The 27,874-nt window shown below is 62.8% G+C and overlaps 2 protein-coding genes across 2 annotated transcripts; one reads left to right on the forward strand and one right to left on the reverse strand.

The window, feature by feature from the left end:
• Window positions 1-1,594: 1,594 nt before the first annotated feature.
• Bok (BCL2 family apoptosis regulator BOK) lies at window positions 1,595-11,618 on the reverse strand. Its single transcript, XM_070000361.1, has 5 exons — window positions 11,339-11,618; window positions 10,190-10,441; window positions 8,026-8,154; window positions 4,479-4,642; window positions 1,595-2,183 (listed from the first exon to the last, which is right to left on the reverse strand). The coding sequence occupies exons 2-5, from the start codon at window positions 10,410-10,412 to the stop codon at window positions 2,058-2,060; spliced, it is 642 nt and encodes a 213-aa protein (XP_069856462.1). The 5' UTR covers window positions 10,413-10,441; window positions 11,339-11,618; the 3' UTR covers window positions 1,595-2,057.
• On the forward strand, window positions 10,411-11,582 carry LOC138810409 (proline-rich protein HaeIII subfamily 1-like). Its single transcript, XM_069997543.1, has 2 exons — window positions 10,411-10,447; window positions 10,657-11,582. Exons 1-2 carry the CDS (start codon window positions 10,411-10,413, stop codon window positions 11,580-11,582), a joined length of 963 nt encoding a protein of 320 aa, XP_069853644.1.
• Window positions 11,619-27,874: the final 16,256 nt, after the last annotated feature.

The raw sequence follows: 27,874 nt of genomic DNA on the forward strand, positions 1-27,874 counted from the left end.
CCTGGAGGTCTCAGGAGCCCCGACACCTGCCTTGAGCTGGTGGGAGCGCAGGGTGGGCACCCGCCGGACTCCAGTCCCGGCAAAGGCTGGGCCGCCCAGGGCACACCGAAGGCCGGCAGCGCTGCAGTCCTGAGAGCGAGCGTGGCTCACCGGTGAGTGTGCCTCTGTGAAGGACAGCCCTCAACACTGCCGGCTGAGCACCTCCGAGTGCCTCCCGTAAGCCAAGAGGCACACAGTGCCAGCTCGCTCGGGCTGGAGGTCTGTGGCCCCCATTTCAGCCAGTGGAGCCTGGTTTCTACTCAGCCCCCCACACGCACACACACACTTGCGACAGTAAATGAAGGCTCCACTTGCTGAGCCATCCACACACCCTCAACCGTGTGCCCTCCTCGCTCTTCCCACGCACACATCCTAGATTTGTCAGTGTAAATTTGGAAACAAAGTACTTTTGGGGGGGCCAGTCCTGGCACTTGAAATCAGGGCCTGAGCTCCGTCCCTGAGCCTCAAGTGGTAGGCTAATACCTACCACTTGAGCCACAGCGCCACTTCCAGTTTTTTCTGAGTAGTTTATTGAAGATACATCTCAGACTTTCCTGCCCAGGCTTTGAGCCACAATCCTCAGATCTCAGCCTCCTGAGTAGCTAGGATTACAGGTGTGAGCCACCAGTGTGTGGCAAAAACCAAGTTCTTCCCAAGTGCTACACAGCTGTCTTTGGGCCTGGGGAACTTGGTCTCTAGAAGCGAAGATGGCTGGGCCTGTGGTTGGGGATGGCCCTCAGCTGCAGTGTGGGGCGGTGGTTGGGGATGGCCCTCAGCTGCAGTGTGGGGCGGTGGTTGGGGATGGCCCTCAGCTGCAGCGTGGGGTGGTGGTCTTGTGAGAGGCCCAGGAACTCAGTGCTGCGTGGCAGCCTCCCTGAGCAATGCCAGGGGCGTCTGGGAGGCTGCGCTAACGGCCTCGGGGCGGCGGCAGACCGTCTCTTTGGGGTAGGCGTGATTTTGAGGGTTTTTAAGGTGGGAATTTGAGTGCCCACACTTATCTTTTTTCCCCATTTTGCACAGTCAGTGCGGGTTCATGGGGCCCCTGGCGTGCGAGCGTGTTCCCGGGCCGTGGGACCTGGAGCTTCCGCATGTCTATTGCCACATCTGACCCTGGGCTATCACAATTTTCTGCTGTTGGAAAAAGGCAGCAGAAACTTTCAGTCTAACCAGTCTACATGGACGCCCAGAAACCTTTCCTCCATTATTCTCAGACAGACTGCGCCTCCTCGTTCCCTAGGAAGACTACTCACAGTGAGGGAGCTCTCAGCTTGAGTGGCGTTCTGCAGGGCCAACTGGAGAGCCAGTCGCTGGGCTGGGCCCAGCCACGTGGGTGCCCAGAGACAGGGCAGGCACAGCCTGTGTGCACCTGAGCGCCTGGGTGGGCCGGGGTTCCCGCACGCTGCCAGTGAGCGCCGAGGGGGCCACAGGGCGGCTGCAGGGTGGCTCAGACATAGTGCATCTCCGGTGCTGGACTTGCTCAGATCTGAACTCTCCAGGGGTCTGGGCGGACACATCTGTGGGGGGTCGCATAAGAACAGGCACAAGGATAGCAGGAGCCGGGGCCCCATCTGCCCTTCACGGGGTGAAGTTTTACTGGGATCCAGCCTTCCCGCACTCTTCGTCAGACATGCTATTCCGAGCTGTGTGCCCCGGTTCCCCGCCACCGAGCCCCTCAGGCTGCTCCCAGCACACAAGCCAGTAAACCACGGCTCCTGCTTTGGTCAGGCACAGTCCCCCGCAAATGAAATGCACAGGGCCTGCTAGCCTCAAGGATCGAGGCCAGCCCATGTCCTGAGAGGTCCCTTCCCAGACTGGGGCCTGGGGCAGCAGGTAAGAGTGTGGTCTTGCCAGGTCCCTTCCTCTGGGGCCTGGAACTGGCCCTGGCTTTCTGGCAGATTCCAGAAGGGCCACAGGTAGCATGAGAACGCCTCTTCCCGCCCCAGAGGCTGGGTCTGCAGAGCAACTGGGCTCAGCCTGCGGCCGGCAGTCCAGGCTGTGGCCCTGACCAGACGGGCAGCTCATCTCTCTGGCAGCAGCAGGAAGAAGGCAGCCTTCAGGAAGCGGCCGAAACTGCAGAGTGCCGCCACAAACCAGTGGGAACGAAGGCCAGGGTCCGTGCTGACCACACACTTGAGGACGTCAGTCTGTGGGGAAGAGGACAGTCAGACAGCCAGGCCCCAGTCCGGCAGCCTCGCTCTGGAATGCCTGTAGAGTCAGAGGGGACTGAGGTGGGGTGGTAGCTGGCTGAAGTTCCAGCAGGGAACCTAGCTCGCTGGACAGGGAGAGGCTCCCGGTGTGGAGAGGAGCAGGCACACACCACCGCATCCGGAAGGACACACCCAGCTTCAGATCTTTCTTTGTGAAATGAGACTGGCTTTTCTAGAAAACCAAGGAGCCCTGGATGTCTTAGGTCCCTTCTGGAATTATCCACTCCTTGGCTGCTCGTTTCTGTCTATTCCTGAGTCTGCCCCTGGCTTGGGCTCTGATGGCCGCCCAGGAGCCCAGCTGCACGGCCTGCTCCGCAGGGGAGGGGGCGGCAGGGATGGCCACCAGGGTCGCAGAGGACCCTGACCCCAGGAATTCTCAAACCCACTGTCCCTCACAGGGGCCCACGTTGTCCCTGCCCACACTACAGGAGAGCAGCCTCCACCCCAGAGCCTGGGCATACCTGCAGTTTGGCCATCCAGGCGGTCATGGGTCACGTGTGGGGATGGGAGAGGGGTGCTAGGCGGTCATGGGTCACGTGTGGGGACGGGAGAGGGGTGCCAGGCAGTCATGGGTCAGGTGTGGGACGGGTGCCAGGCAGTCATGGGTCATGTGTGGGGACAGAGGGGTGACAGGCGGTCATGGGTCACGTGTGGGGACGGGAGAGGGGTGCTAGGCAGTCATGGGTCATGTGTGGGATGGGGGAGGGGTGCTAGGCAGTCATGGGTCACGTGTGGGATGGGGGAGGGGTGCCAGGCGGTCATGGGTCACGTGTGTGGGATGGGGGAGGGGTGCTAGGCAGTCATGGGTCACGTGTGGGGACGGGGGAGGGGCGCTAGACGGTCATGGGTCACGTGTGGGATGGGGGAGGGGCGCCAGGCGGTCATGGGTCACATGTGGGGACGGGTGCCAGGCGGTCATGGGTCACGTGTGGGATGGGGGAGGGGCGCCAGGCGGTCATGGGTCATGTGTGGGACGGTGCCAGGCGGTCATGGGTCACGTGTGGGGACGGGGGAGGGGCGCCAGGCGGTCATGGGTCACGTGTGGGGACGGGGGAGGGGTGCCAGGCGGTCATGGGTCACATGTGGGCCGTGCAGGGGGTCGAAGGGCCAGCCTGACCCCCACCCCTCTGGCTTCCCCTCCTCTGGGGTGGGCAGGACTAGGCTCTGCGGAGGATGGTAAGGCTGCTGTGCACAGTACTGAGACAGCCCCTGGCCTGCAGTGGGCCTGAGTCCGGCCTACCCCAGGCCCAACCGCGGTGCCCGCTTGGGACCAGGCACACTCTGGGACAGCGTATTCTGGGGGCCCCTGCCGGTGGTCCAGGAGCAGAGGTTAGGGGGTGCTGCAGCTCTGAGGCCCTGCCTGCCACCTACACTTCTGCTGTCCCTCCCACGTCCTCTCCTTCCACACTCCACCTCCTGCACCACACGACTGGTGCGCCCCCACCCCCACGGCTCACCCATCCTCCACGCCACACACAGGGCTCACCCATCCTCCACGCCACACACACACACACACACACACACACACACACACACACAGGGCTCACCCATCCTCCACACCACACATACACACACACACACACACACACAGGGCTCACCCATCCTCCACGCCACACACACACACACACACACACACACAGGGCTCACCCATCCTCCACGCCACACACACACACACACACACACACACACACACACACAGGGCTCACCCATCCTCCACACCACACACATACACACACATACACACACACACACACACAGGGCTCACCCATCCTCCACGCCACACACATACACACACACACACCACACACACACACACACACACCACACACACACACACACACACACACACAGGGCTCACCCATCCTCCACGCCACACACACACACACACAGAGCTCACCCATCCTCCACGACACACACACACACACACAGGGCTCACTCATCCTCCACGCCACACACACACACACACACACACAGAGGGCTCACCCATCCTCCACCACACACACACACACACACACACACACACACACACACAGGGCTCACCCATCCTCCACGCCACACACACACACACACACACACACACACAGGGCTCACCCATCCTCCACACCACACACATACACACACATACACACACACACACACACACAGGGCTCACCCATCCTCCACGCCACACACATACACACACACACACACCACACACACACACACACACACACACACACACACAGGGCTCACCCATCCTCCGCGCCGCCGGAGCCAGGTTGCCAGTGTCTTGCGCACAAACTCCCCCAGGCAGTCCACCAGGGCGTGAACCAGGGCCGGTTGGGCCTGCCGCACGCAATCCACCGCCAGCCCGGCCGCCACGGCGTACAGAGAGACCACCTTCCCCCAGGTGATGCCTGTGGGAAGAGACCACTGCCCGTCAGCAGGAGACACCAAGACCGGGCTGGCCAGCCCACAGGTCATACCTTCTGAGCCCCTCCGGCCCCTGGGCCGGCGGCAGGAAGCCAGGTGCCGCCCCGAGGAGGAGCGCCCCGAGGAGGAGCCTGGCCGTCCTCCCAGGCAGGTGTTCAGGGGCCGGCTCCAGTGCACGCCTGTCTGAGCCTGGTGGTGTGGAGGATGTGGCCGCGGGGGGGGGGGGGGGGGGGCGGTCTGCGCAGCACCCAGGCTCCGCCAGCGGACAGGACCCGGTCTGCCTCTGCACCTGATAAAGATGAGGCCGCAGGGGTGCCTGCCCCAGACCGCTCACCTGGGGCCAGAACCAAGACGCGGACACCTCCGGGAAAGGGCGGATGGCTGGAAACGATGTGGGAGGAATGCCTGAAGTCAGGACATGTTTCCCTAAGAGAGTGGGTAAATCACTGAGAAAAATAAACCTCTCAAGACCCAGACTGTGATCAACACAGAGGCTGAGGAGGGCCGAGGGTGTGGCTCTGCACAGACTATCTGCCTAGCACACACAGGCCCCAGGTTCAAGCCCTGCCCTGCGAGGAGGAGGGGGAGTGTGAAAAAGATGGCAGGGCTGGGAAGGTGGCTCAGTGGTAGAGCGCTGGCCTTGCACGCCTGAGGCCCTGGGGTCGATTCCTCAGCACCACATAAGCAAAAAGAAAAAAAGCCGGAAGTGGCGCTGTGGCTCAAGTGGTAGAGCGCTAGCCTTGAGCTGAAGAGCTGAGGGACAGCGCCCAGGCCCAGAGTTCAGGCCCCACGACTGGACCCAAAAAAAAAAAAAAGATTACAAGTGGTGGTGGTGCACCCTGAAACCTCAGTGGAGACAGATCAGGAAGACATCAAGAGTTAAGACAGCCCGGGCTACTGAGGGATGGGAGGCCTGGCTCGAGCGGCAGAGCATCTGCATGAGCAAAGGTGAAGACCTGAGTTCAAACCTACCGGCAAAGGAAAACGCAAGGAGAGAGAAGCTCAAATAACACATCCTAGCCAGGCGCGGTGGCTCACGCCTGTCATCCCAGCTACTGGGGAGGCTGAGAGCTGAGGGTCACGGTTCAAAGCCAGCCCGGGCAGAAAAGTCAGTGAGGCTCTATCTCCAATAAACTACTCCGAAAAACCTAGAAGTGGTGCTACGACTCAAGTGGTAGAGCGCTAGCCTTGAACACAAAGAGGCTCAGGACAGCACCCAGGCCCTGAGTTCAAGCCCAAGCCTGGGGGGGGGGGGGGTAACATCTCCTCACCATCCTTTCCAGAAGGCAACCTGCGATGCAGACGGTCACCGCCACATAAATCCACGTGGGGTTCAGGTAACTGTCCCAGCGTTGCTGGGGGACAGCTGGGAGGTGCCCGAGGGGGCACATGCCCTGCAGAGCCCTCCCAGGACACTAGACTAGCAGGTAACACTGGCAGAGGACAGAACCCCAGCCTGCGTGACCTCTCGCAAACACACAAATCAGACCACGGACTTGCTCACAATGGCCACAAGGCGCAGACAACCCAAACGCCCTTCTTGCTGGCCCAAGAACCCCACCCCACCACACATGGTCCGACGCTCCCCAGGCTGACACCTCCACTCGCTCGGAAGCCCACCCCATCCTCCCTCAGGGGACCCAGAGCCAGTGCCCCTGGCTGCCTCCCAGTCCAGCGCTGGGCAAGGGTGGGTGGGCAGCAAGGGGCTTCCCTCCCTGCTCACACGACACCATCCAGGGCCTAACCCACCTCCCAGCCCCGTAAGCCACCAGGCCAGAGCTGGGCTCAGAAGGACGTGTTCCTTGTGAATCCAGCCGGTGGCTCACAAACAGGCCTGCTCACGGGCTGCAGTCAGATCCATAGGTGGCCACGTGCAGCCACAGATACGCCTCCGGAGGGCGCCCCTCAGTCCACAACACCGGCCCAGTTCCCGGCCCTGCCCTGAGCCTCACTGGCTGCGTCCTCCAACATGCTCCAGGGGGCTGGAGCTCACCCACCAGCTCCCGGTGCAGCCCTGGACCACGTGGACACAGCCCCTGCTACGTGCCCACGCCCTGCGGCCCACGGGCCCTCTGCCCCCAGAGCCCCGCCCTCACACCCCACGGAGTTACACTGGCTGACCCTGTTCTCCTAGGCTCCCGGCCTGGCCAGGACTTCCCTCCCAGCAAGCCTGGGGCAGGCATATGGGACACATGTGGAGCAGCCCAGGGGGCTTCTGAGGACAGGACAGTGGACAGGAGGTGTCCAGCGGGCTCTGAGGACAAGACAGTGGACAGGAGGTGTCCAGCGGGCTCTGAGGATGGGACAGGACAGGCTGGGGGAGAGCCCCTCAGCACCTGGTGAGCCTGGCCCTGAGTACAAGGAGAACAGGCAGGACTGGCCTTGAGGAAGGGCAAGGAGGCCACAGAAGGGTCCAGGTAGCTCCCAGCTGCCTTGGAACACATCCACAGGGGCTTGTGCACAGCTGGGTGAGCCCTCACCCAGACCTTCCCACACCGGGCTCCCCCCACCCCCCGCTGCTCAGAACGCACTCCTGGACGCTCCCCACTGCCCCCAGCACCGCACGGTGAGAAGCCAGGCCGCCCTGGTGTCACCCACACCCTGAGGAGCACCACGGCCCGGCCGGTGCTGGGCCCGAGGGCCGGTGCTGGACCCGAGGGGCGGTGCTGGACCCGAGGGGCGGTGCTGGACCCGAGGGGCGGTGCTGGACCTGAGGGGCGGTGCTGGGCCCGAGGGGCGGTGCTGGGCCCGAGGGCCGGTGCTGGACCCGAGGGGTGGTGCTGGACCCGAGGGCCGGTGCTGGACCCGAGGGGTGGTGCTGGACCCGAGGGCCGGTGCTGCCGAGGGGTGGTGCTGGGCCCGAGGGGCGGTGCTGGGCCCGAGGGGTGGTGCTGGACCCGAGGGCCGGTGCTGGACCCAAGGGGTGGTGCTGGACCTGAGGGCCGGTGCTGGACCCGAGGGGTGGTGCTGGACCCGAGGGCCGGTGCTGCCGAGGGGTGGTGCTGGGCCCGAGGGGCGGTGCTGGGCCCGAGGGGCGGTGCTGGGCCCGAGGGGCGGTGCTGGGCCAAGGGGTGGTGCTGGGCCAGAGGGGCGGTGCTGGGCCGAGGGGCGGTGCTGGGCCCGAGGGGCGGTGCTGGGCCCGAGGGGTGGTGCTGGGCCGAGGGGTGGTGCTGGGCCGAGGGCCGCACGGGCCTGTGCCTAGGCCCTGGCTCACACAGGCAACACTGCAGGAGTGCGGCACAGCTCACAACAGGCATGTGCGTCCGGGCGGCTCCAGGACCCCATGGGGCTTAGTCTTCTCGGCAAGGCCACCCTCACCCACACATGCTGGTCCTCCCCGGGCGTCCCGGCAGCGGACCCATCCTACCTGCAGAGAAGATGTGGCTGGCCACAGCCAGGAACGCATCCGTCACCACGGGCTCCGACTGCAGGGAGAGGTGCAGCTGGCGGGCCACGTTACGGTACACACTGGGCCGGATCTGCTCCAGCTCGTCACCTGTGGGGACACACAGGGCTCAGGGCCCACCTGTGCCCCCCACGGTCACCCCAGGCCACTCCTAACCCACCCCCGAGCCACGCCCCCCCACTGAGCCACGCCCACTCCCAGCTGACTTACTTCACAGGCCCTGGGGGCAGGACCAGACAAGTGCTGTGGGCACTCCCAGTCCCAGGCTGTGGTGGCGCTGCCCCAAGCCCCCGCCTGTTCCCCCCCCACCGGGGCAGGAATCCTGCAGGGGGGAGTGGGCCCTGCTTGCTGGTGACTCTCGGGAGCCAGCCAAGCTGCTCAGGCAGAGCCCAGCCTGGCAAAGGGCAGGGAAGGGAGCCCCTACACAGGCCTCCGGACCCACACTCCAGTGGGGAGGCCCCGGGCTGACCCCACCATCATCTGGTGATGGTTCAGCAAACAACCTGTAGATGCTGATCCACAGCCCCAGGCCATCAGCACCACCCACCGCCACCACCAGGGTGTGTGTGTGTGTGTGTCTGTGTCTGTGTGTCTGTGTCTGTGTGCGTGGGCGAAGCAATGTAAAGATGGTGCCTGGAGCTCCACACTGCCAAAGACTGGGAGTCCCCAGCTCAGCCAAAGCACACAGTGACGTGCTGCATGCTGGACTGGCCACTGGTAAGGGCTCCAGTCATGTCTAGAGCTGACTGCCCCATCTAATTAACGAAGGCCTAGAAGGAGAGCAGAGGCAGGGCTGTCCCAGGGATGGGGGATGCCGTGGGAATCCTCAGGAAACACAGACCCTGGGGGCCCCTAGGGGCTGGTTTGGGGGGCACGACGTGGCGCAGAAGTGGGCTGCTTCCTGCTTGTGGCAGGGCTGGGGGAAGGTCAGGGGTCACAGCACCACACTACGAAGAGACTTACCCTAAGACACGGAATCCAGCAAGTGGACATGAACAAGAACTCCTAAGGTCTGAGCTGTCTCCTGGGGTCCCTTCAGCTGTCTGGCAGGGCTGTGGTCTAGGCCCTGCCTGCCCAGCCCCAGTGCAAGGTTTGTGCCTGTTCCCCAAGCCTGTGACAGAGTGTCCTGGGGGGGAGGCAGGCAGGTCTGAGGGGAGAGGCTAGCTGGGCCCGACAGCAGGCCACCATCAAGCAGGACTTTCTCCCTGCCTGAGCCCTGGTTCTGAGGAGCATCACCTCCAGAGCAGCCGGGTCTCACAGAGCGAGCCTGGCCCTGCGGCCCTCCCTCTGGCCCTGCTCCCTTAGCCTCCCCCCCCTCGCTCAGGCGGCGGTAATGCGTCCCACGGATGGTGTCCCTTGTGCTCTGGGGCAGGCCGGGCGGACACAGCCGTGTCTGGGACCAGCATGGCATGCTGATGCGGGGCCACACAGAGCAGAGGGTCAGCCTGCGGCCACCCCAGCACAGGCCCTTCCGTCAGACCTCCTTCCCAGTCGGGCCGGGCGAGGTGGGCCCTGAGGCAGTGGAAGCGCTGAGCTGTGACCCCGAAAATGCCCCAATCTCGGGGTGGGAGGCCCTCAGGGGAGAGGGCAGCTGAAAGGCCTGTTTTCCAAAACAAACATGGGACTGCGGTCCGAGGGCAAGGGTCACCCAGAGGCTAGCGCAGCCCTTCCCAGGCCCGGCAGCCAGCAGGCCGGCCGGGCCGCGTGCGGAGCCCCACTCCACCCTCCGCACTGGCCCGCACTGGGCCGGCCCGCACCAGGCGGGGCCTTGCGGGGCGGGGCGGGAGCCGCCCGGGGGTTATGGGTAGGGGCCTGGGCGGGGCCTCTCGGTGGGGCGGGGCCCGAGGGGCGGGGCGGGGCCTTGCGGGGCGGGGCGGGAGCCGCCCGGGGGTTATGGGTAGGGGCCTGGGCGTGGCTCTCGGCGGGGCGTGGCCTCTCGGCGGGGCGTGGCCTCTCGGTGGGGCGGGGCCTCTCGGCGGGGCGGGGCCTCTCGGCGGGGCGGGGGCCGCCCGGGGGTTATGGGTAGGGGCCTGGGCGGGGCCTCTCGGCGGGGCGGGGCCTCTCGGCGGGGCGGGGCCTCTCGGCGGGGCGGGGCCTCTCGGCGGGGCGGGGCGGGGGCACTCACCCAGGCGCAGCAGCACCGCGCACACCTCGGCCAGGCGGCCGCCCGGGGCCGGGGCCGCGCGCTCGGGCGCGCTCCAGGCAAGGCCTGCACGCAGAAGCCGCGCGTGCACGAACTCCCGGCCCAGCGCCTTGGCCTGGGCCACCAGCTCCTTGTCGGTGGGCGATCTGTCAAAGGCATCCATGATCTCCGCCGCGAAAACCGAGGAGCGCCGCAGCACCTCCATGGCGGGCACGCGGGCGGGCGGCGCGGCACCTGCGGGTGGGAGCGCTCAGCGGGCGGAGCCCGGGGCCGCGGGAAGGGGGCGCGGGGCGCGAGAGGGGTCACGGGCGCGGCCTCCCCGCCGGCCTCCCCGCCCGTGTGGCCCGGTCCGGCCGTCCCCGCCAGACCCTGGCTCTGTGCCCGAGCCTCGTAAATCGGTGTCGAATCCTCCCGGCTTCCGCGGACATCCCCCGCCTGCTCCAAACTAGACGCCGCAGACCCCCGGACCCCCGAACCCCCGCAGACCCCCGAACCCCGCAGACCCCCGGACCCCGCAAATCCCCGGACCCCGCAAATCCCCGGACCCCACAAACACCCAGACCCCGCAAACCCCGGACTCCGAAGACCCCCAGACTCACAGACCCCGCAGATCCCCGGACTTCCAAACCCCGCAGACCCACAGACCCCCGGACCCCGCAGACCCCCGGACCCCGCAGATCCCCGGACTTCCAAACCCCGCAGACCCCCGGACCCCGCAGACCCCCGGACCTCTAGACCCCACAGACCCCCGGACCTCCAGACCCCGCAGACCCCGCAGGCCCCCGGGCCTCCAGATCCCGCAGACCCCGCAGGCCCCCGGACCTCCAGACCCGTCAGACCCCCGGCCCCGCAGACCCAGCACGGTCGGCAGCGCGCGCCACCCACCCCGCCGCTCGCCGCCCGGCGGTCCCCGCGGCCTCCCCGTCCCCGCGGCCTCCCCGTCCCCGCGGCCTCCCCGTCCCCGCGGCCTCCCCGTCCCCGCGGCCTCCCCGTCCCCGCGGCCTCGCCGTCCCCGCGGCCTCCCCGTCCCCGCGGCCTCCCCGTCCCCGCGGCCTCCCCGTCCCCGCGGCCTCGTCCCCGCGGCCTCCCCGTCCCCGCGGCCTCCCCGTCCCCGCGGCGCCGCCCGCTCACCTCTCCCGCCGCATGTCGCGCCGGGGCCGGGCGGAGCTCGGGTCTCTGGCTTCAGGGGCCGCGCCCGCGCCGCCCCGCCATCCCCAATCAAACCCAAGCCCGGAGCGGCGGCACCGCCCCGCCGTTCCCAATCAAACACAAGCCCGGAGCGGGATCCCGGCCCGCGCGCCCGGGGGTCAGCTGCGGGGGGGGGGTCCGCGCTCAGGACGCCGCCGCCGCCGGGACGCCGCGCTTCGCCTTCTAAGGGAAGGGCGACCGGGGCGGAGCCGCGGCCAGGCCGCCCCGCCGCCCAGAGGCCCGATCCCGCCCAGAGGCCCGCCCCCCGCCCAGAGGCCCGCCCCCCGCCCTGCCCGCCAACCAGAGGCCCGCCCCCCGCCCAGAGGCCCGCCCCCCGCCCTGCCCGCCAACCAGAGGCCCGCCCCCCGCCCTGCCCCCCGCCCAGAGGCCCGCCCCCCACCCTGCCCGCCAACCAGAGGCCCGCCCCCCGCCCTGCCCGCCAACCAGAGGCCCGCCCCCCGCCCTGCCCGCCAACCAGAGGCCCGCCCCCCGCCCTGCCCCCCGCCCAGAGGCCCGCCCCCCGCCCTGCCCGCCAACCAGAGGCCCGCCCAGACGCCCGCCCCCCGCCCAGACGTCTGCCCCCCGCCCAGACGTCTGCCCCCCGCCCTGCCCGCCAACCAGAGGCCCGCCCCCCGCCGCCCCCCGCCGCCCCCCGCCCCGAGGCCCGCCCCCCGCCGCCCCCCGCCCCGAGGCCCGCCCCCCGCCGCCCCCCGCCCCGAGGCCCGCCCCCTGCCCCGAGGCCCGCCCCCCGCCGCCCCGAGGCCCGCCCCCCGCCGCCCCCCGCCGCCCCGAGGCCCGCCCCCCGCCGCCCCCCGCCCCGAGGCCCGCCCCCCGCCGCCCCCGCCGCCCCCCGCCGCCCCGAGGCCCGCCCCCCGCCGCCCCCCGCCCCGAGGCCCGCCCCCCGCCGCCCCCCGCCGCCCGGAGGCCCGCCCCCCGCCGCCCCCCGCCGCCCCGAGGCCCGCCCCCCGCCGCCCCCCGCCCCGAGGCCCGCCCCCCGCCGCCCCCGCCGCCCCCCGCCGCCCCGAGGCCCGCCCCCCGCCTCCCCCCGCCCCGAGGCCCGCCCCCCGCCGCCCCCCGCCCCGAGGCCCGCCCCCCGCCGCCCCGAGGCCCGCCCCCCGCCGCCCCCCGCCCCGAGGCCCGCCCCCCGCCGCCCCGAGGCCCGCCCCCCGCCGCCCCCCGCCGCCCCGAGGCCCGCCCCCCGCCCCCCCCCGCCGCCCCCCGCCGCCCCCCGCCGCCCCCCGCCGCCCCGAGGCCCGCCCCCCGCCGCCCCCCGCCGCCCCGAGGCCCGCCCCCCGCCGCCCCCCGCCGCCCCCCGCCGCCCCCCGCCGCCCCGAGGCCCTGGCGGAGAGCGTGCGGGCTGAGCCCTGCGCGGCAGAGATGGAAACGCCGAGCGCAGGCAAGGCCGAGAGAGGCTAACCCGGGAAACCCCGGCAGACGGCCCGGGCCTGGAGCTGCGCCCCAGCTGCGCCTCGGCCGGGCCCAGCCGGGGCCTCGCTCCGCCTCCTCCCGCCGCGCGGCCGCGGGGTCCAGTCCGGCTGCGCCGTCGGAGCCGTCCGTCGGTCCGTCCGGCACGCGTCGCGGCACGCCCCCAGCTCCCTCGGAACGGACGGTGTCCCCGGGAGACGAACCTCCCGAGACCCGCGGCCCAGACCAGCGGCCAGGCCCGGGGTCGGCCCCCGACGGCCCGCCCAAGGCGAGCCCCCTCGCAAAGGCCCCTCGCGGCCTCGGCCCTAGCCTGGACGGCGGGGATGGAGCCGGCCGAGCCGGGACTGCTGTTGGTGGTGTGGTGTTAGGATCTCACCGCGGAGCCCAGACCGGACCCCTCGCCTGCCTCTGCCCGTGAGGGGGCTGCGCCCTGCCCTCGCCCACCTTCTCTGTGGGGGGGACAGGCGTGCGCCCTGCCCTCGCCCACCTTCTCTGTGGGGGGGGGGAAAGTCGTGCGCCCTGCCCTCGCCCACCTTCTCTGTGGGGGGGACAGGCGTGCGCCCTGCCCTCGCCCACCTTCTCTGTGGGGGGGACAGGCGTGCGCCCTGCCCTCGCCCACCTTCTCTGTGGGGGGGGGGGAAAGTCGTGCGCCCTGCCCTCGCCCACCTTCTCTGTGGGGGGGACAGGCGTGCGCCCTGCCCTCGCCCACCTTCTCTGTGGGGGGGGGGAAAGTCGTGCGCCCTGCCCTCGCTCACCTTCCCTGTGCGTCTGCACATCCAGCTTTCTCTTGGTATAGATGTTGCACACGTCCCAGGCTGCTACCTCAAGTGTTGTTGCTAGTTTGTTTATTTCGTGGCGGTTGAATTCAGGGCCTGAAGCTCTCTAGGCAGGTGCTCCGCCGCTTGAGACACAGACGTAGCCCTTTCTGCTTCAGCTATGTTTTGGCTGGGGCCTTGAGCATTCCCCCGAGCCAGGCTGGACCACTGTCCAGCTGTCCTTCATGGCTTGGAGGACAGCGATTGGGCACCACGGCCAGCTTGTTATTTAAGATGGACCTTAATCTAACTTGTGGCCCAGGCTGAGCTCAAACTGCAACCTTGCTGATCCCAGCCTTACGCAGACCTGGGTAAAGCGCTTCTTTTCTTTTTTTCTTTTTTTTTTTTTTTTTTTTTTGTCGGTCGTGGGGCTTGAACTCTGGGCCTGGGCACTGTCCCTCAGCTCTTCAGCTCAAGGCGAGCGCTCTACCACTTGAGCTACAGCGCCACTTCTGGTTTTCTGGTGGTTTTATTGGAGATAGGAGTCTCACGGTCTCTCCTGCCCGGGCTGGCTTTGAACCGCGATCCTCAGATCTCAGCCTCCTGAGTAGCTAGGATTACAGGCGTGAGCCACCAGCGCCCGGCAGCGCTTCTTTTCTTGTACAAAGCTTGTGCATTTATGATGGACTGTGTCCTGAGGCGCTTTGAACGCCACCACACCACAGCCTGTCCCCTGGACTCTTTTCCTAACTTGGTCATGTTTTCCTCCTTTGGTTTTGTTTTTTATGTTGCTCCCATTTTCCATCACAGGATTTGGGAACGTGTATATGTTAGAGGTCAATGTGGTTTTCAGAATCAATTTTCAAGAGTGTTAGGAAGAAAGAATATTAGGAAGAGTCAGAGATAGGAGGATTTTGGTCAAGGCCAACCCAAAATGTAGTGAGACGTCTTAAAACACAAGATGGGGCCTGGGAATGTGGCTTAGTAATAGAGTGCTTTCCTAACATGCACGAAGCCATGGGTTTGATTCCTCAGTACCATATAAGCAGAAAATACCAGAAATGGCACTGTGGCTCAAGTGGTAGAGCACTAGCCTTGAGCACAGAGAGGCCCCAGGGGAAAAAAGTCTGACTCTGTCTCCAATTAACCAGTAAGAATTCCTGGACTATACACATAGTCCAAGGGGTAGAATGCTAACCATGTGAGAAAAAGCAAAGAGTGTCATGCATTGAGTTCAAATCCCCATACCAACTCAAAACCAAAACAAACCGAAAACAGCCAGGTGACAGAAAGACTGGAACATGGCTCAAGGCATAGAACACACACCTAGCAAGCAGAGAAGCCCTAGTTCAATCCTCAGAACATGGGTGGGTTGTGTTGCTTTCGTTTATTCTCCCCAGCCTTGGCCTGTCTGGTCTTTGTGTGATGGACGAGGCTCTGCCCGACTCCATCTCTCATACCACTGCAGTGGGTGTGCAGTCACCCTCTTATGTGTTTTTCTGCAACTGAACCCAAATTATGAACATCCATGACTTAATTTTTTTGTTTTTGTTGGGCATGGGGCCTGAACTCTGGGCCTGGGCGCTGTCTCTCAGCTCTTCAGCTCAAGGCTAGCGCTCTACCACTTGAGCCACAGCGCCATTTCTGGCTTTTTCTGCTTATGTGGTGCTGAGGCATCGAATCCAGGGCCTCATGCATGCAAGGTAAGTGTTCTACCACTGAGCCACCTTCCCAGCCCCATCCACGACTTTAAAAGTCCAGTAGTTCGGCATGGCTGTTGGTGAAATAGTGCCACCCTTGCTGCAGGCCCCAGGGGCCGTGTACCCTGGTTGTGGCGCCTCACCACACCGGTGCTCAGCCCATGACCCTGAACAGTGGTGTGATGTTATCTGGGGAAGTCCAGGGATTGCCCCTTCCAGCTACAGGCTTCCTGTCCCTCTCCTCCTCACAGCTCGTCCGGGCCTAACATCCGCCCTCCCCACGGAGCTGAGCCGCCGTGTGAAGCTCCTCCCCCTCTCCAGTGCAGCCCCTGAGATGGCTCTGCAAGGTGGGTTGGAGTCAGGCTGTGCCTCTTGCTCCGCGTGGTGCTGGCCGCTCTGTGTCCCAGCGGCTGTGCACACCCTCGGCTGCCGGTGTCTCTGCAGCCTCCCCGGCCACGGCCCCTTCCTGCATACTGATTTCCCATGTACAGCACAGATCAAAAGCACCCGACGGCCCACATCCAGAGTGGGAATTGAAGGCCCCTTCCCTCTACTTCCCCGTCTCTCTCAACCCACCTCACTCCCCCGCTTCCACTTTCCCAGGACAGCTGGACCTAAATCCTGGCACCCCACAGTTGTTGTGGGCTTTCAGTCCCTGCTGAGCTGGTGAGCACCTGGCTTTCCCAAGGCTGATGGCTGCCGTTCCGTTCCCCCATCCGCCTGCCTGCTGTCACCCCGGGCACCACAGGCCCCAGCTCACGGTGCCCCTGCTGCCCTCCCCGGAGGCCTTGCTCTGTCCTCTTTCCCAAGGGGTGCATGTAGGGGCCGAGCAGGGCCCCCGGCAGCAGGCTCCCTGCCCCTCTGATCCAGCTCTGTGCTCCCTCCTCTCTTATCATTTGGTTCTAGTTTCTGGAAGAGTTCCTTTGTGTTTTTTCCTTTTAATGTTTCTGGTGAATTTTATTTTTAAATCCAGATGCTCTTATGCTTTGAAAATTGCCTCTCTCGCCATACACAGAGCTCTCTCTGATCTCTCCGGCGGTGTCCATTTTTAGAGCATCAGGACCAAAGATCTCCAGCTATCCATGTACCAAAAACAGTGTCTGCAAAGACGCCTGCTCCAGGGAGGCTGCTTGCCGCCCTGCGGGGTCACACACCACACAAGGCCCTTCTGAGGGTGACGTGTGTGCGTGGCCCTTAGACCTCTCCTCACCTGTCTCTCTCCGTCACCCCATCTGTTGGTGGCTGCAGGGCCTGCCAGCGCCTTCTGGAGTGAGCCTGGTGATTGATCTGGTGTCCTGGGGACTGGAGGGGAGGGCCGGCGCACCTAACAAGGGAGTGGGGAGTAGAGAGCATTGCTCTGTCTGGGCAGAGGGCAGGAGGGGAGCGGGAGCCTTCGTTCAGCATCAGCCCACCCGGCCTTCCCTGGACCTCCCTCCCAGGGTCCACGGAGGGCTTCCTGCTCCGACCGGGGGAGGTGAGGCAGGCCTGGCCAGGGGTCTCCCACGGCGGTGCCACAGTCCACACCATGGCTGGCCTCAGGAGGGCCTTGGAGCCACAGTGGTCAGTTGCATGGTTTAGAGAGCACTCTTCCTCACTAGTCCATAGTGACTAGTGCTGACCGGGTGGCTGTCCTCCTGATGGACAGCGCTGGGCAGGGTGGCTGTCCTCCTGATGGACAGCGCTGGGCAGGGTGGCTGTCCTGATGGCCAGCGCTGGGCAGGGTGGCTGTCCTCCTGATGGCCAGCGCTGGGCAGGGTGGCTGTCCTCCTGATGGACAGCACTGGGCAGGGTGGCTGTCCTCCTGATGGCCAGCGCTGGGCAGGGTGGCTGTCCTCCTGATGGACAGCGCTGGGCAGGGTGGCTGTCCTCCTGATGGCCAGCGCTGACCGGGTGGCTGTCCTCCTGATGGACAGCACTGGGCAGGGTGGCTGTCCTCCTGATGGCCAGCGCTGGGCAGGGTGGCTGTCCTCCTGATGGACAGCACTGGGCAGGGTGGCTGTCCTGATGGACAGCGCTGGGCAGGGTGGCTGTCCTCCTGATGGACAGCTCTGGGCAGGGTGGCTGTCCTCCTGATGGCCAGCGCTGGGCAGGGTGGCTGTCCTCCCGATGGACAGCGCTGGGCAGGGTGGCTGTCATGATGGACAGCGCTGGGCAGGGTGGCTGTCATGATGGACAGCGCTGGGCAGGGTGGCTGTCCTCCTGATGGACAGCGCTGGGCAGGGTGGCTGTCCTCCTGATGGACAGCGCTGGGCAGGGTGGCTGTCCTGATGGACAGCGCTGGGCAGGGTGGCTGTCCTCCTGATGGACAGCTCTGGGCAGGGTGGCTGTCCTCCTGATGGCCAGCGCTGGGCAGGGTGGCTGTCCTCCTGATGGACAGCGCTGGGCAGGGTGGCTGTCATGATGGACAGCGCTGGGCAGGGTGGCTGTCATGATGGACAGCGCTGGGCAGGGTGGCTGTCATGATGGACAGCGCTGGGCAGGGTGGCTGTCCTCCTGATGGACAGCGCTGGGCAGGGTGGCTGTCCTCCCTGTAAATAAGCTAGGGTATTGGCTCCCTGAAGGAGGTTAGAGCCTGCAGGTGCCCCACCCGGGCCGCCCGGCCCTCCCCCCCCCCCGTGCCCCCGCCCCAGGCCCGGCCAATCCCCGCCCCACCCTGCCTGCCCAGGCCCTGCCCCCGCCAGATCCCCCGCCTCGCCTCAGGGCCCGCCCAGTCCATGCCCCCGCCCCGCCCCAGGCCCTGCCCGGCTTCACCCCCCCGCCCGTCCAGGCCCTGCCCCGCCCCAGGCCCCGCCCAGACCATGCCCCCGCCCCGCCCCAGGCTCCGGCCCCGCCCCACCCGCCCGCCCAGGCGCCCCGCCCCAGGCCCCGCCCGTGCCCTGCCATCGGCCCCGCCCAGGCCCCGCCCCACCCTAGGCCCCGCCCCTGCCCCGCCCCACCCTAGGCCCCGCCCCGCCCCAGGCCCCGCCCGTGCCCTGCCATCGGCCCCGCCCAGGCCCCGCCCCACCCTAGGCCCCGCCCCTGCACCGCCCCACCCTAGGCCCCGCCCCTGCCCCGCCCCACCCCGCCCGCCCAGGCGCCCCGCCCCAGGCCCCGCCCCCGCCCTGCCCCACCCTCCTGTGCCCCGCCCCGCCCCCAACCCCATCCCTGCCCCCGCAGCCTGGAGCAGGGCACTGTCAGCCAAGCAGCAGGCTGGGCTGCGCATACTAGCCAGCGGCTGGGAAGACTCCAGGACACCCGGAGGAAGCCAAAGGCAGCCACCTACTCGCTGCTGAGGGCCCTGTTCTAGCCTGACATTTCAGACAGCCATCGCACCAGGGCCAGAGGGGAAAGCTTGTGATTGGTGCAAACAGTCATCATTTGCATGGGCACACGCTGTGATTGGCGTAGGCACCTTCGCCCCGCCCCTGCTGGCTATATAAGCGGGATTCGCGGCTCCCTGCGCCGGCTCCCAGCAGAAGCACCCCTGGCTCCCCCGCTGGCATCGCAGACGAGGCTCCCGGTGTGATCCCAGTGTGACCCCACGCTGTGATCCCAGTGCCCACCAGGGCGCCACACCCCTCTGAAGTGGAAGCCGAAGGCCTCTGAGGTGGCCCTTTTCAAAAGAACTGACCACCTAGTTGTCCTACCGCCCATCATCCTGTTATTTGAGCTTCTTTAATTTCCACTTGAATTGCAGGAAAACTGATGACAGCCTCATAACCCCCATCAGAGATTTTGGGGATCAAGTTATTTGGGGTCACTCAGGGCAGGTGAACCTTCCTGGTTCTTAGCTGCTGACAGCCCAGAAAAAGAAAAGCACTTACTATGTATGGTTGTATCAATCTAAACTAGTAGAAGAAATTATAAAAACTTACTGTGTCAAAAGAAACACCAGCCAAGAAAGCCCGCAATGCCAGGGGCTGGGTTTCTACTGCGTCGCCCTTCGACCAGGACAGCGGGAGCTAACTGCAGAGAACAGAACACCTAGGGCAGCCTTGGTCTAGACGCCTCCTTCGGCTCTTGGTGCTTACCAGGGTGGACTGGGAGGGGACGGAGGGGTGGCATCTGAACAGGGGTGGTGACAGTGGCGGCAGTCACCGCGACAGGGCCCTACACCTGCTTCCTGTTCGGGTGGGGGCTGGTGTGGCTGAGCTGTGGCTCACTGCTTGGGGATGGGCTAAAGTGGTTGCTGGGTGAGAGGCCATGGGTGGTAAAGTACAGAGCAATAAGCCTCCAATCTGACCGCCAGGAACAACAGGCCTTCCCTTACCGCTCAGGGCTCAGAGCTGTGTTCCTGTGGCTCTCAGGGCACAGCCCCACCTGTAGTCCTGTGGATTTCAGGGCCCAGCCCCAAGACTCTGAGCATGGAAAGGCTGGGGACGGCCGGTAGTGGAATGTGGGCGACACAGACCCACGTGACCCTGCCTAAGGATTCATGTGGTTTATGTATGCTCCTCCACAATCCTGGCCAAGGTCAGGGACCGGGCTGCAGCCTCCAGGCTGGAACCGGGCTGGACGAAGGTCCGGATGCCTGGCCATGACCTTGGTGGAGGACACAGGGAGAGTGTCCTTCGTGCTCCTCCAAATAATTCCGGAGAACAACGCCTCAAGATTCCTTTCGTGTTTCTTAATGGACCCCACCTGCCCCTTGCTTTCTCTTTATTATCTTGGCCACAGGGAACTGCTCCATCTTTGACAACCCTTCCTGCTCACTTATTAAAGGTTGTTCACTTTTATTGTCTGCATTCCCTGAAAATTGTTTAAGGTTAAACTTCTGTCCTATGATTGTCCTGTGATTGCCCGGTGACTACAGACTTACTTTCCATGCCCCTATACTGTGTATAAGCATGTGATAAGTGTGTGATGTTTTAATAAACTGTCTGTGTCCACATTGTATGGTCCACTCTCTGCCTACCAGGTATTGTGTTCCCAGGTCTCCCTGTGTGAACAGCAATAGTGGAAGAGCTACTCAGTTTCTTTTTGAGTTTGGCACAAGGAACCCAGCTGGCTGATTGGTGGCACCTCCAGTCTATTGTCTATACCCTACTGTATGTCTTTATATCAGACTGATTTTTGTTCCTTTTTCCCCTCATAACCTCCCTTCCATCTGTCCCTCCTCGATTAGAATCCTAGCAGATTAACACCAACAGACATGTATTCTCTGACCGTCTGAAGCATCACAGAGCACGAGGAGGACATCTGGCCTCCTCACTCCAGCTGCCTCGGCCGCCATGGCTGGCTGTGGCCGTGCCACTGCTGCCTTCGCCGTGGGCTCCTCCCTCTCGTACCTGCCACCCTGCCCCTCCGGACGCAGAGCCCTCCTCTTCCCTCGGCCTGCTCCGCAGCGTCCGGGCTTGCTCCTTATAAGGACACCAGTCACTGGCTTCACATCTACCCGGCCCAGGATGACCACATTTTAGCTTGGTCACATCTACAAAAGTAATTTCCATATTTGGCCAAAACTCCAGGTGCCGGGGATGGAGACGTGTCCTTGCCTTTGGAGGGCACGGTTAACCTCCACAAGATCGTCCTGGCTTTTTGTTTTTGTTTTGTCTTATACTTCGAGTTCTGACATTTAACCATGATGTATGAAAATTCTCTCCTCTTTTCTTGTCTGTGTGTGTCATCTCATGCTGCTGCCACTAAGGGCTCTACCACCCAAGCCACAGCTCCACTTTGGCCTTCTAGTGATTCATGGGCAGTGAGAGTCTCATGGACTTCCCTGCCTGGGCTGGTTGGAACCACACTCCTCAGGTCTCTAGCAGTTCAGGTGAGCCTGCGAGGCTGGGATGTGGCTGGTCTAGCATTTGCTGTGTCTGGCTTTAATCCTGGCACATTATGCTCACACATAGATGGGCTCGGGGGCGGGGGGGGGCTCTCAGAGGCTCCCAGAGGCTCCCTCCCCCAGGAAGGGCAAAGTGCTCCTACCGCAGCCGGTACTGAGAGGAGCATACTGTCAGAACGACCACGCCTCTCCAACGAATGACCACCACAGGCTCAAGTCAAAACAACTTTATTATCTCACAGTTTAGGGGCTGGAAATCAGGAGCAAGATGTCAACAAACTTCTCTGAAACCATTCCTGGCTTTCCAAGCTTTTAGAAACCACCTGCTTGCTGTGGCTCTCCTCTGGCTGCAAAACCAGCAACGCAGTGTCTGCCCGTGTCCCTGCCCAGCGTCTCTGCTCAGACCCTGGCCCTACTGTCTCCCCATTGTAGGGACTTTTGTGCTGACACTAAGACCAATCCCCTAGGACCTCATCCCCTCCACAGATCCCCTCCTCTTCCGGGGGTTGGGAACATGACCGGATTGTGTTTTTCAGCACAGCACACTGAGCTTTGCAGAAATGCCAAGATGGGCAGGAAAACCAGGCCAACTGAAGGAAGAAATGATTCCTGCTCCCACTGTTGGGAAATGCCACTGGAAGAGCGACCAGAAGGTCCTGCCACAGGTATAGACCCAAGAAAGACCAGAGAACAGGGAGAGGGTGTCCGTGTGGAGTCTGGACATCCAAAGTATGAGAAAAGGAGCTGGGAGGGTGGCTCGGTGGTCGAGTGCTGGCCTAATCTGCAGGAAGAAGCCCTGGGTTCCATTCCTCAGGACCACATACACAGAAAGAGCCATAAGTGGCGCTGTGGCTCAAGTGGTGGAGTGCTAGCCTTGAGCAAAAGCAGATCAGGGACAGCGCCCAGGCCTCAGGCCTGGCAAAAAATAAAAGACAAAGAAGAAGTATGAGAAAAGCCAGGCACCCGTGGCTCATGGCTGTAATCCCAGCTACTCAGGAGACTGAGATCTGAGGACCACAGTTCAAAGTTAGCCCAGGCAGGAATGTCAATGAGACTCTTATCTCCAATTAACCTAAGAAAACCAGAAGTGGTGCTGTGGTTCAAGTGGTAGAACGCTAGACTTGAACAAAAAACTCAGGGTCAGTGCCTAGGTCCTGAGTTCAAGCCCCGGGACAGGTGCTTGGGCACACCTGCACACTCATATGTGCCCACGTGCATGCACGTGCACACACACACACACACACACACACACACGCACACACAGAGCACGAGTTAAAAATAAAGTAGCACTGTCACTGTACTGAGTAGCAGATGGCTGGAAGAAGATCACTGAGGTGAAGATTGAGTTCAGAGAGGGATCTCCAGGGCTGGGAAGGTGGCTCAGTGGTAGAGCGCTTGCCTTGCATGCATGAGGCCCTGGGTTCGATTCCTTAGCACCACATAAGCAAAAAAAAAAAAAAGCCGGAAGTGGCACTGTGGCTCATGTGATAGCGGTCTAGCTTTGAGCTGAAGAGCTGAGGGACAGCGCCCAGGCCCAGAGTTTAGGCCCCACAACTGGACCCCCCCCCCAAAAAAAAAGAAAGAAAAGAAAGGGGTCTCCATTGTGGTCCTGGAGAAAACTGTCAAGGAAAAACAGACCTAAATGAGAGAGGCTCAGGTCTTACAGCTGTCCACCAGGAGTTTTACACTCACACACACACACACACACACACACACAGGTGTGGCTCAAGGGTAGAATGCTTGTTTAGCATATGTTAGCTCTGGCTTTCTCACACACCACACACCACACACCACACATACCATATATACCATACACATCATACCACATACTCCAACCACACAGACCACAAACTGTAAGGTCCACTCCTGGATGGCGAGCAGACTCCACCCTCCTCGCAGCAAAGTCTCCACCCAGAACCTGCGTTACCTAGGCAACTGGGACACCTGGAAGAGGTCACATCTGCATCCGCTGAGGTCACATCTGAATTTGATGTGGCCACACCTTTCCCCACCCATACCCTACATAAGGGCTAGCCCAGGCCCAGACTCTCCCTTTTTTTCCTCTCTGTTCGTTTCTAGCTCTTGCTGCTCTTTTCTTGCTCTCTTGCTCTCTCTCTTTCCTAGCCACGTGGAGTGCCAACCTTGCCTGGTCCCAGCAGGTCTACCCCTTACCTGAATACCACGTGAGTGCTACTGTTCTTACCCCTCTCTCCGCTCTTTTCTCTCTCTTTCCTCTCTTCCCAGCTCTCTCTCATTCCCAGGCCTTTCCCAGCCACGTGGAGTGCCAACCTTGCCTGGTCCCAGCAGGTCTACTGAATAAACCTACCCCTTACCTAAATACCACGTGCGTGGTGCAGTTCTTACTCGGCTACCTCTTTTTAAAAACCTAACACAAACCACAGCATGCACCACTTACAAATAAACACACACATACATCAAGCACACATGGTATAGTTAGGCACGCATGTACATGTGTGAAATTTTCCCTAGAAGTGAAGAGTGAAACAAGCTGAGCACATAAACAGCTCCCAGTCTGGTTCACAAGCAAACAGAGTTGGACATACTTCTTAGAAGGTCTGGACAGGGACCCCTCCCTCCCTCCTGGCTAAGTCTCCGCCCAGTATCTGTTACCTAGGTAACTGGCAGACCTGGAAGCAGTCACCTTCCCCTCCTGCTAGGTCACATCCTGGGCCAGCTGTGGTCACAGGCCTCCCATCTGACCTTAGGAGGGTCCCAGACCCTGAGGTCACATCCAGATCGTGTGGCCACACCCCTTCCTGTCCCTGGTCTGGATCAGTCCTGGCCCAGAGGTGGGTCCCCTTCCCTCCCCCTTTCCTTCAGCCATGCCTCTCCACTGAGCAGGTGGGTGGGTACGTGGGTGGGTAGCTGTTGGGGGGTGGGTAGGTGGGTGGGTAGCCGGTGTTTTCCTCTTCCGCTACCTAGTGAGAGCTACCTACTTAATGTGCCCTCACCGGAGGGGGGAGGGAGGCAGGAGCGGGGCTGGAGGAGTTGTGAGCGTGGTTTTGTGCGTGTTTCCCCTTATTTTGTAGCCTGGGCTCTTGGCCAGGGCGTTACATTGGTCTGTGTTCTGTGAGGGGGAGTCAAGCCCGGGACCCACGCAGGCTGGACCAGTGCGTCCACCGCTGACTCACACCCCGTGTCCACCGCTGCCCCACGTACACTGCTGACCCGCACCCTGTGTCCACTGCTGACCTGCGTCCACCGCTGACCCGCACCCCGTGTCCACTGCTGACCTGCGCCCTGTGTCCACTGCTGGCCTGCGTCCACCGCTGACCCGCACCCTGTGTCCACTGCTGACCTGCGTCCACCGCTGACCCGCACCCCGTGTCCACTGCTGACCTGCGCCCTGTGTCCACTGCTGACCCGTGTCCACCGCTGACCCGCACCCTGTGTCCACTGCTGACCCGCATCCACCGCTGACCCGCACCCCGTGTCCACTGCTGACCCACGTCCACCGCTGACCCGCACCCCGTGTCCACTGCTGACCTGCGCCCTGTGTCCACTGCTGACCCGTGTCCACCGCTGACCTGTGCCCCGCATCCACCACTGACCCGTGTTCACCACTGACCCGTGTTCACCACTGACCCGCGCCCCGCATCCACCACTGGACCCGTGCCCCGCGTCCACTGCTGACCCGTGCCCCGCGTCCACTGCTGACCCGCGTCCACCGCTGACCCGCGCCCCGTGTCCACTGCTGACCCGCGTCCACCGCTGACCCGCGCCCTGTGTCCACTATGACCCGCGTCCACCGCTGACCCGCGCCCCGTGTCCACTGCTGACCCACGCCCCGCGTCTACTGCTGACCCGTGTCCACCGCTGACCCGCGCCCTGCGTCCACTGCTGATGAGCGGCCTGTGTTCACCACTGACCCGTGTCCACTGCTAACCCGTGCCCCGTGTCCACTGTTAACCAGCGCCCTGTGTCCACTACTGACCCGTGTCCACTGCTGACCCATGTCCTGTGTTCACCGCTGACCTGTGTCCACTGCTGACCCATGCCGTGTCCACTGCTGACCCACGCCCTGTGTCTACTGATGACCCCTGCCATATCCACTGCTGACCAGTGTCTGCTGCTGACACACACCCTGTGTTCACCGCTGACCCATGTCCACTGCTGACCCGCGCCATGTCCACCGCTGACCCGCGCCCTGCACCCATTGCTGACCTGACCTGCACCCTGTGTCCACTTCTGACCTGACCCGTGCCCTGCATCCACCGCTGACCCAAGCCCTGCGGGGGACCGGGGGCCACGGCCTGGTGCGGGCCCGGTGTGGGCCCTGTGCAGGGAGCGGGAGGGTGGGGGAGAGGGACAGGGGCCGGTGCGTGGGAGGGGGGAGGGGGGGCCAGGCCCAGCACGGAGGTCAGTGCAGAGAGCCGGCCTATGCTGGACCCAGCCCCGCCCCACCAGTGCACTCTGAAGAGGCCCCGCCCACGGACCATAGCCCCGCCCACGGACCATAGCCCCACCCTTGATGTCCTGAGAGGCCCCGCCCTGAGGTGGCCCCGCCCACGGACCATAGCCCCACCCTTGATGTTGTCCTGAGAGGCCCCGCCCTGAGGTGGCCCCGCCCACGGGCCATAGCCCCGCCCTTGGTGTCCTGAGAGGCCCCGCCCTGAGGAGGCCCCGCCCACGGACCATAGCCCCGCCCTTGATGTCCTGAGAAGCCCCGCCCACCGCTCTGGCCCGGACCCGCCCCTCACTGAGGGTCTGGGCCCTGCAAGGCCGCCCGGCCAGGCCTCTCCTTCCTGAGCTTCCGAATCAAACCTGCAGGAGGAATGGCCTGCAGCGGCGCCAGGGCGCCAGGGCGGGGACCTTCCCGTGCCCAGGGGCGCCCGTCCTCCCGGGCTGACCCTAGGCCCCCGAGGCCATCCCAGGGCCAGGGCCAGCCTGCAGCCTGACCGGCCCGGGGCCAGTGTCCAGGCGCCCCGCGGCCCGCAGCCTGCCATCCCCTGCAGACAGACCTCCCTTCCTCCGGAGATCTGGAGGCCTTCTTTGTGCACAAATGCATAATTTGGAAACAGCATTGTTCTGAGATTTCAGTCAAGGCCAGGACCAAACACAACGTGGTTTTCTGAATTATAGCAAAAAAAAAAAAAAAACGAGCACTGAAGGACATTGCGAAATCAGAAAAACATAACAAGATGCAAGCCTATAACTCTTAGCTGCTCAGGAGGCTGAGATCTGGCAGTTCAAAGCCATTGGGGCAGAAAAATCTGCCAAGCCGGGCGCGGGTGGCTCACGCCTGTCATCCTAGCTACTCGGAAGGCTGAGATCTGAGGATCGCGGTTCAAAGCCAGCCCGGGCAGCAAAGACCGTGAGACTCCTATCTCCAATAAACCACAAGAAAACTGGAAGTGGCGCTGTGGCTCCAGTGGTAGAGCGCTGGCCTTGAGCTGAAGAGCTGAGGGACAGCGCCCAGGCCCAGAGTTCAAGCCCCACGACCAACAAAAAACAAAAAACAAAAAAACAAACCCTGTCTCAAAAACTTCAAACCCAAAGCACTCTTCTTTTTTGGCCAGTCTTGGGGCTTAAACTCAGGGCCTGGACACTGTCCCTGAGCATCTCTTGCTCAAGGCTAGTGCTCTAGCACTTGAGCCACAGTGCCACCTCCAGCCTTTTCTGTGTATGTGGTGCTGAGATATCCAACCCAGGGCTTCATACATGTTAAGCAAGCACTCTACCGCTGACACATATTCCCAGTCCTAGCCTGTAATTTTAACCTACCGTAATTTCATCCCTGGGAGTTTTTTTAAATTTTATTTTATTTTTTTAAATTGTGATTAAGTGATTACATAATTTCCCGAATTTCACAGTATTGTGGAATAAAGTCACAAGTTCATTCTAACTTTCCTGGAGCAAATTCTCTATCACAGTCTATAACATGTAATGGTGTACACATATACACCATACATGTGATCAGCAGCATGGGGATATTTAGTAGTGGTTCGACCAGATGAGTGGGGGAGTTCTTTGTTTCTTAAGTCCTGTTAGTTTTGTCGTATCTCCTAACATTTTGGATTTAGGTTTTTTTTTTTTTTTGTCAGTCATGGGGCCTGAACTCTGGGCCTGGGCACTGTTCCTCAGCTCTTCAGCTCAAGGCTAGCGCTCTACCACTTGAGCCACAGCCCTACTTCCAGCTTTTTCTGCTTATGTGGTGCTGAGGAATCAAACCCAGGGCCTCATGCTTGCAAGGCAAGCACTCTACCAACTGAGCCACCTTCCCAGCCCCGGATTTAGAGTTTTTTAAAATCATTTTTAAATTTTTTTTTTGCCAGTCCTGAGGCTTGAACTCAGGCCCTGGGCACTGTCCCTGAAGTTTCTTTTGCTCTAGGCTAGCACTGTACCACTTGAGCCACAGTGCCACTTCCGGCCTTTTCTGTGTATGTGGTACTGAGGAATCAAACCCAGGACTTCACGCATGCTAGGCAAGCACTCTACCACTGAGCCACATTCCCAGCCCCCTGGGAGTTTTTAATTGGATGTTTTCCTGAAATATTCTGGTGTTGTTTCTGGAGTGTGGTATTTTCATCTCCCTCTGGGCATTCTAAAACAGTATGGGACATTCTTCATTTCTCCATCCTCTGTATTTCCTGTTTCTTCCTAGATCATCATTCTCATTCTGGTTAGTTCTGTTAGTCTCCTATCACTGTGAGGAAACTCACAAGCAACTTAGAGGAAAGATCTTTTTTGTTTCTGATTTCTGAGATTTTGAGACAAAGAGATAAAGCAACAGAGATTAAAAATTATAAATACATATAAATCATGTATGTTTGTGTTTGTGTGTTATCAGACCAGATTTGGGAATTAAAATAGA

The sequence above is a fragment of the Dipodomys merriami genome, unplaced genomic scaffold, assembly GCF_024711535.1.
Source record: "Dipodomys merriami isolate MVZ:Mamm:240054 unplaced genomic scaffold, mDipMer1.0.p SCAF_1, whole genome shotgun sequence".
Lineage (NCBI taxonomy): Eukaryota > Metazoa > Chordata > Mammalia > Rodentia > Heteromyidae > Dipodomys > Dipodomys merriami.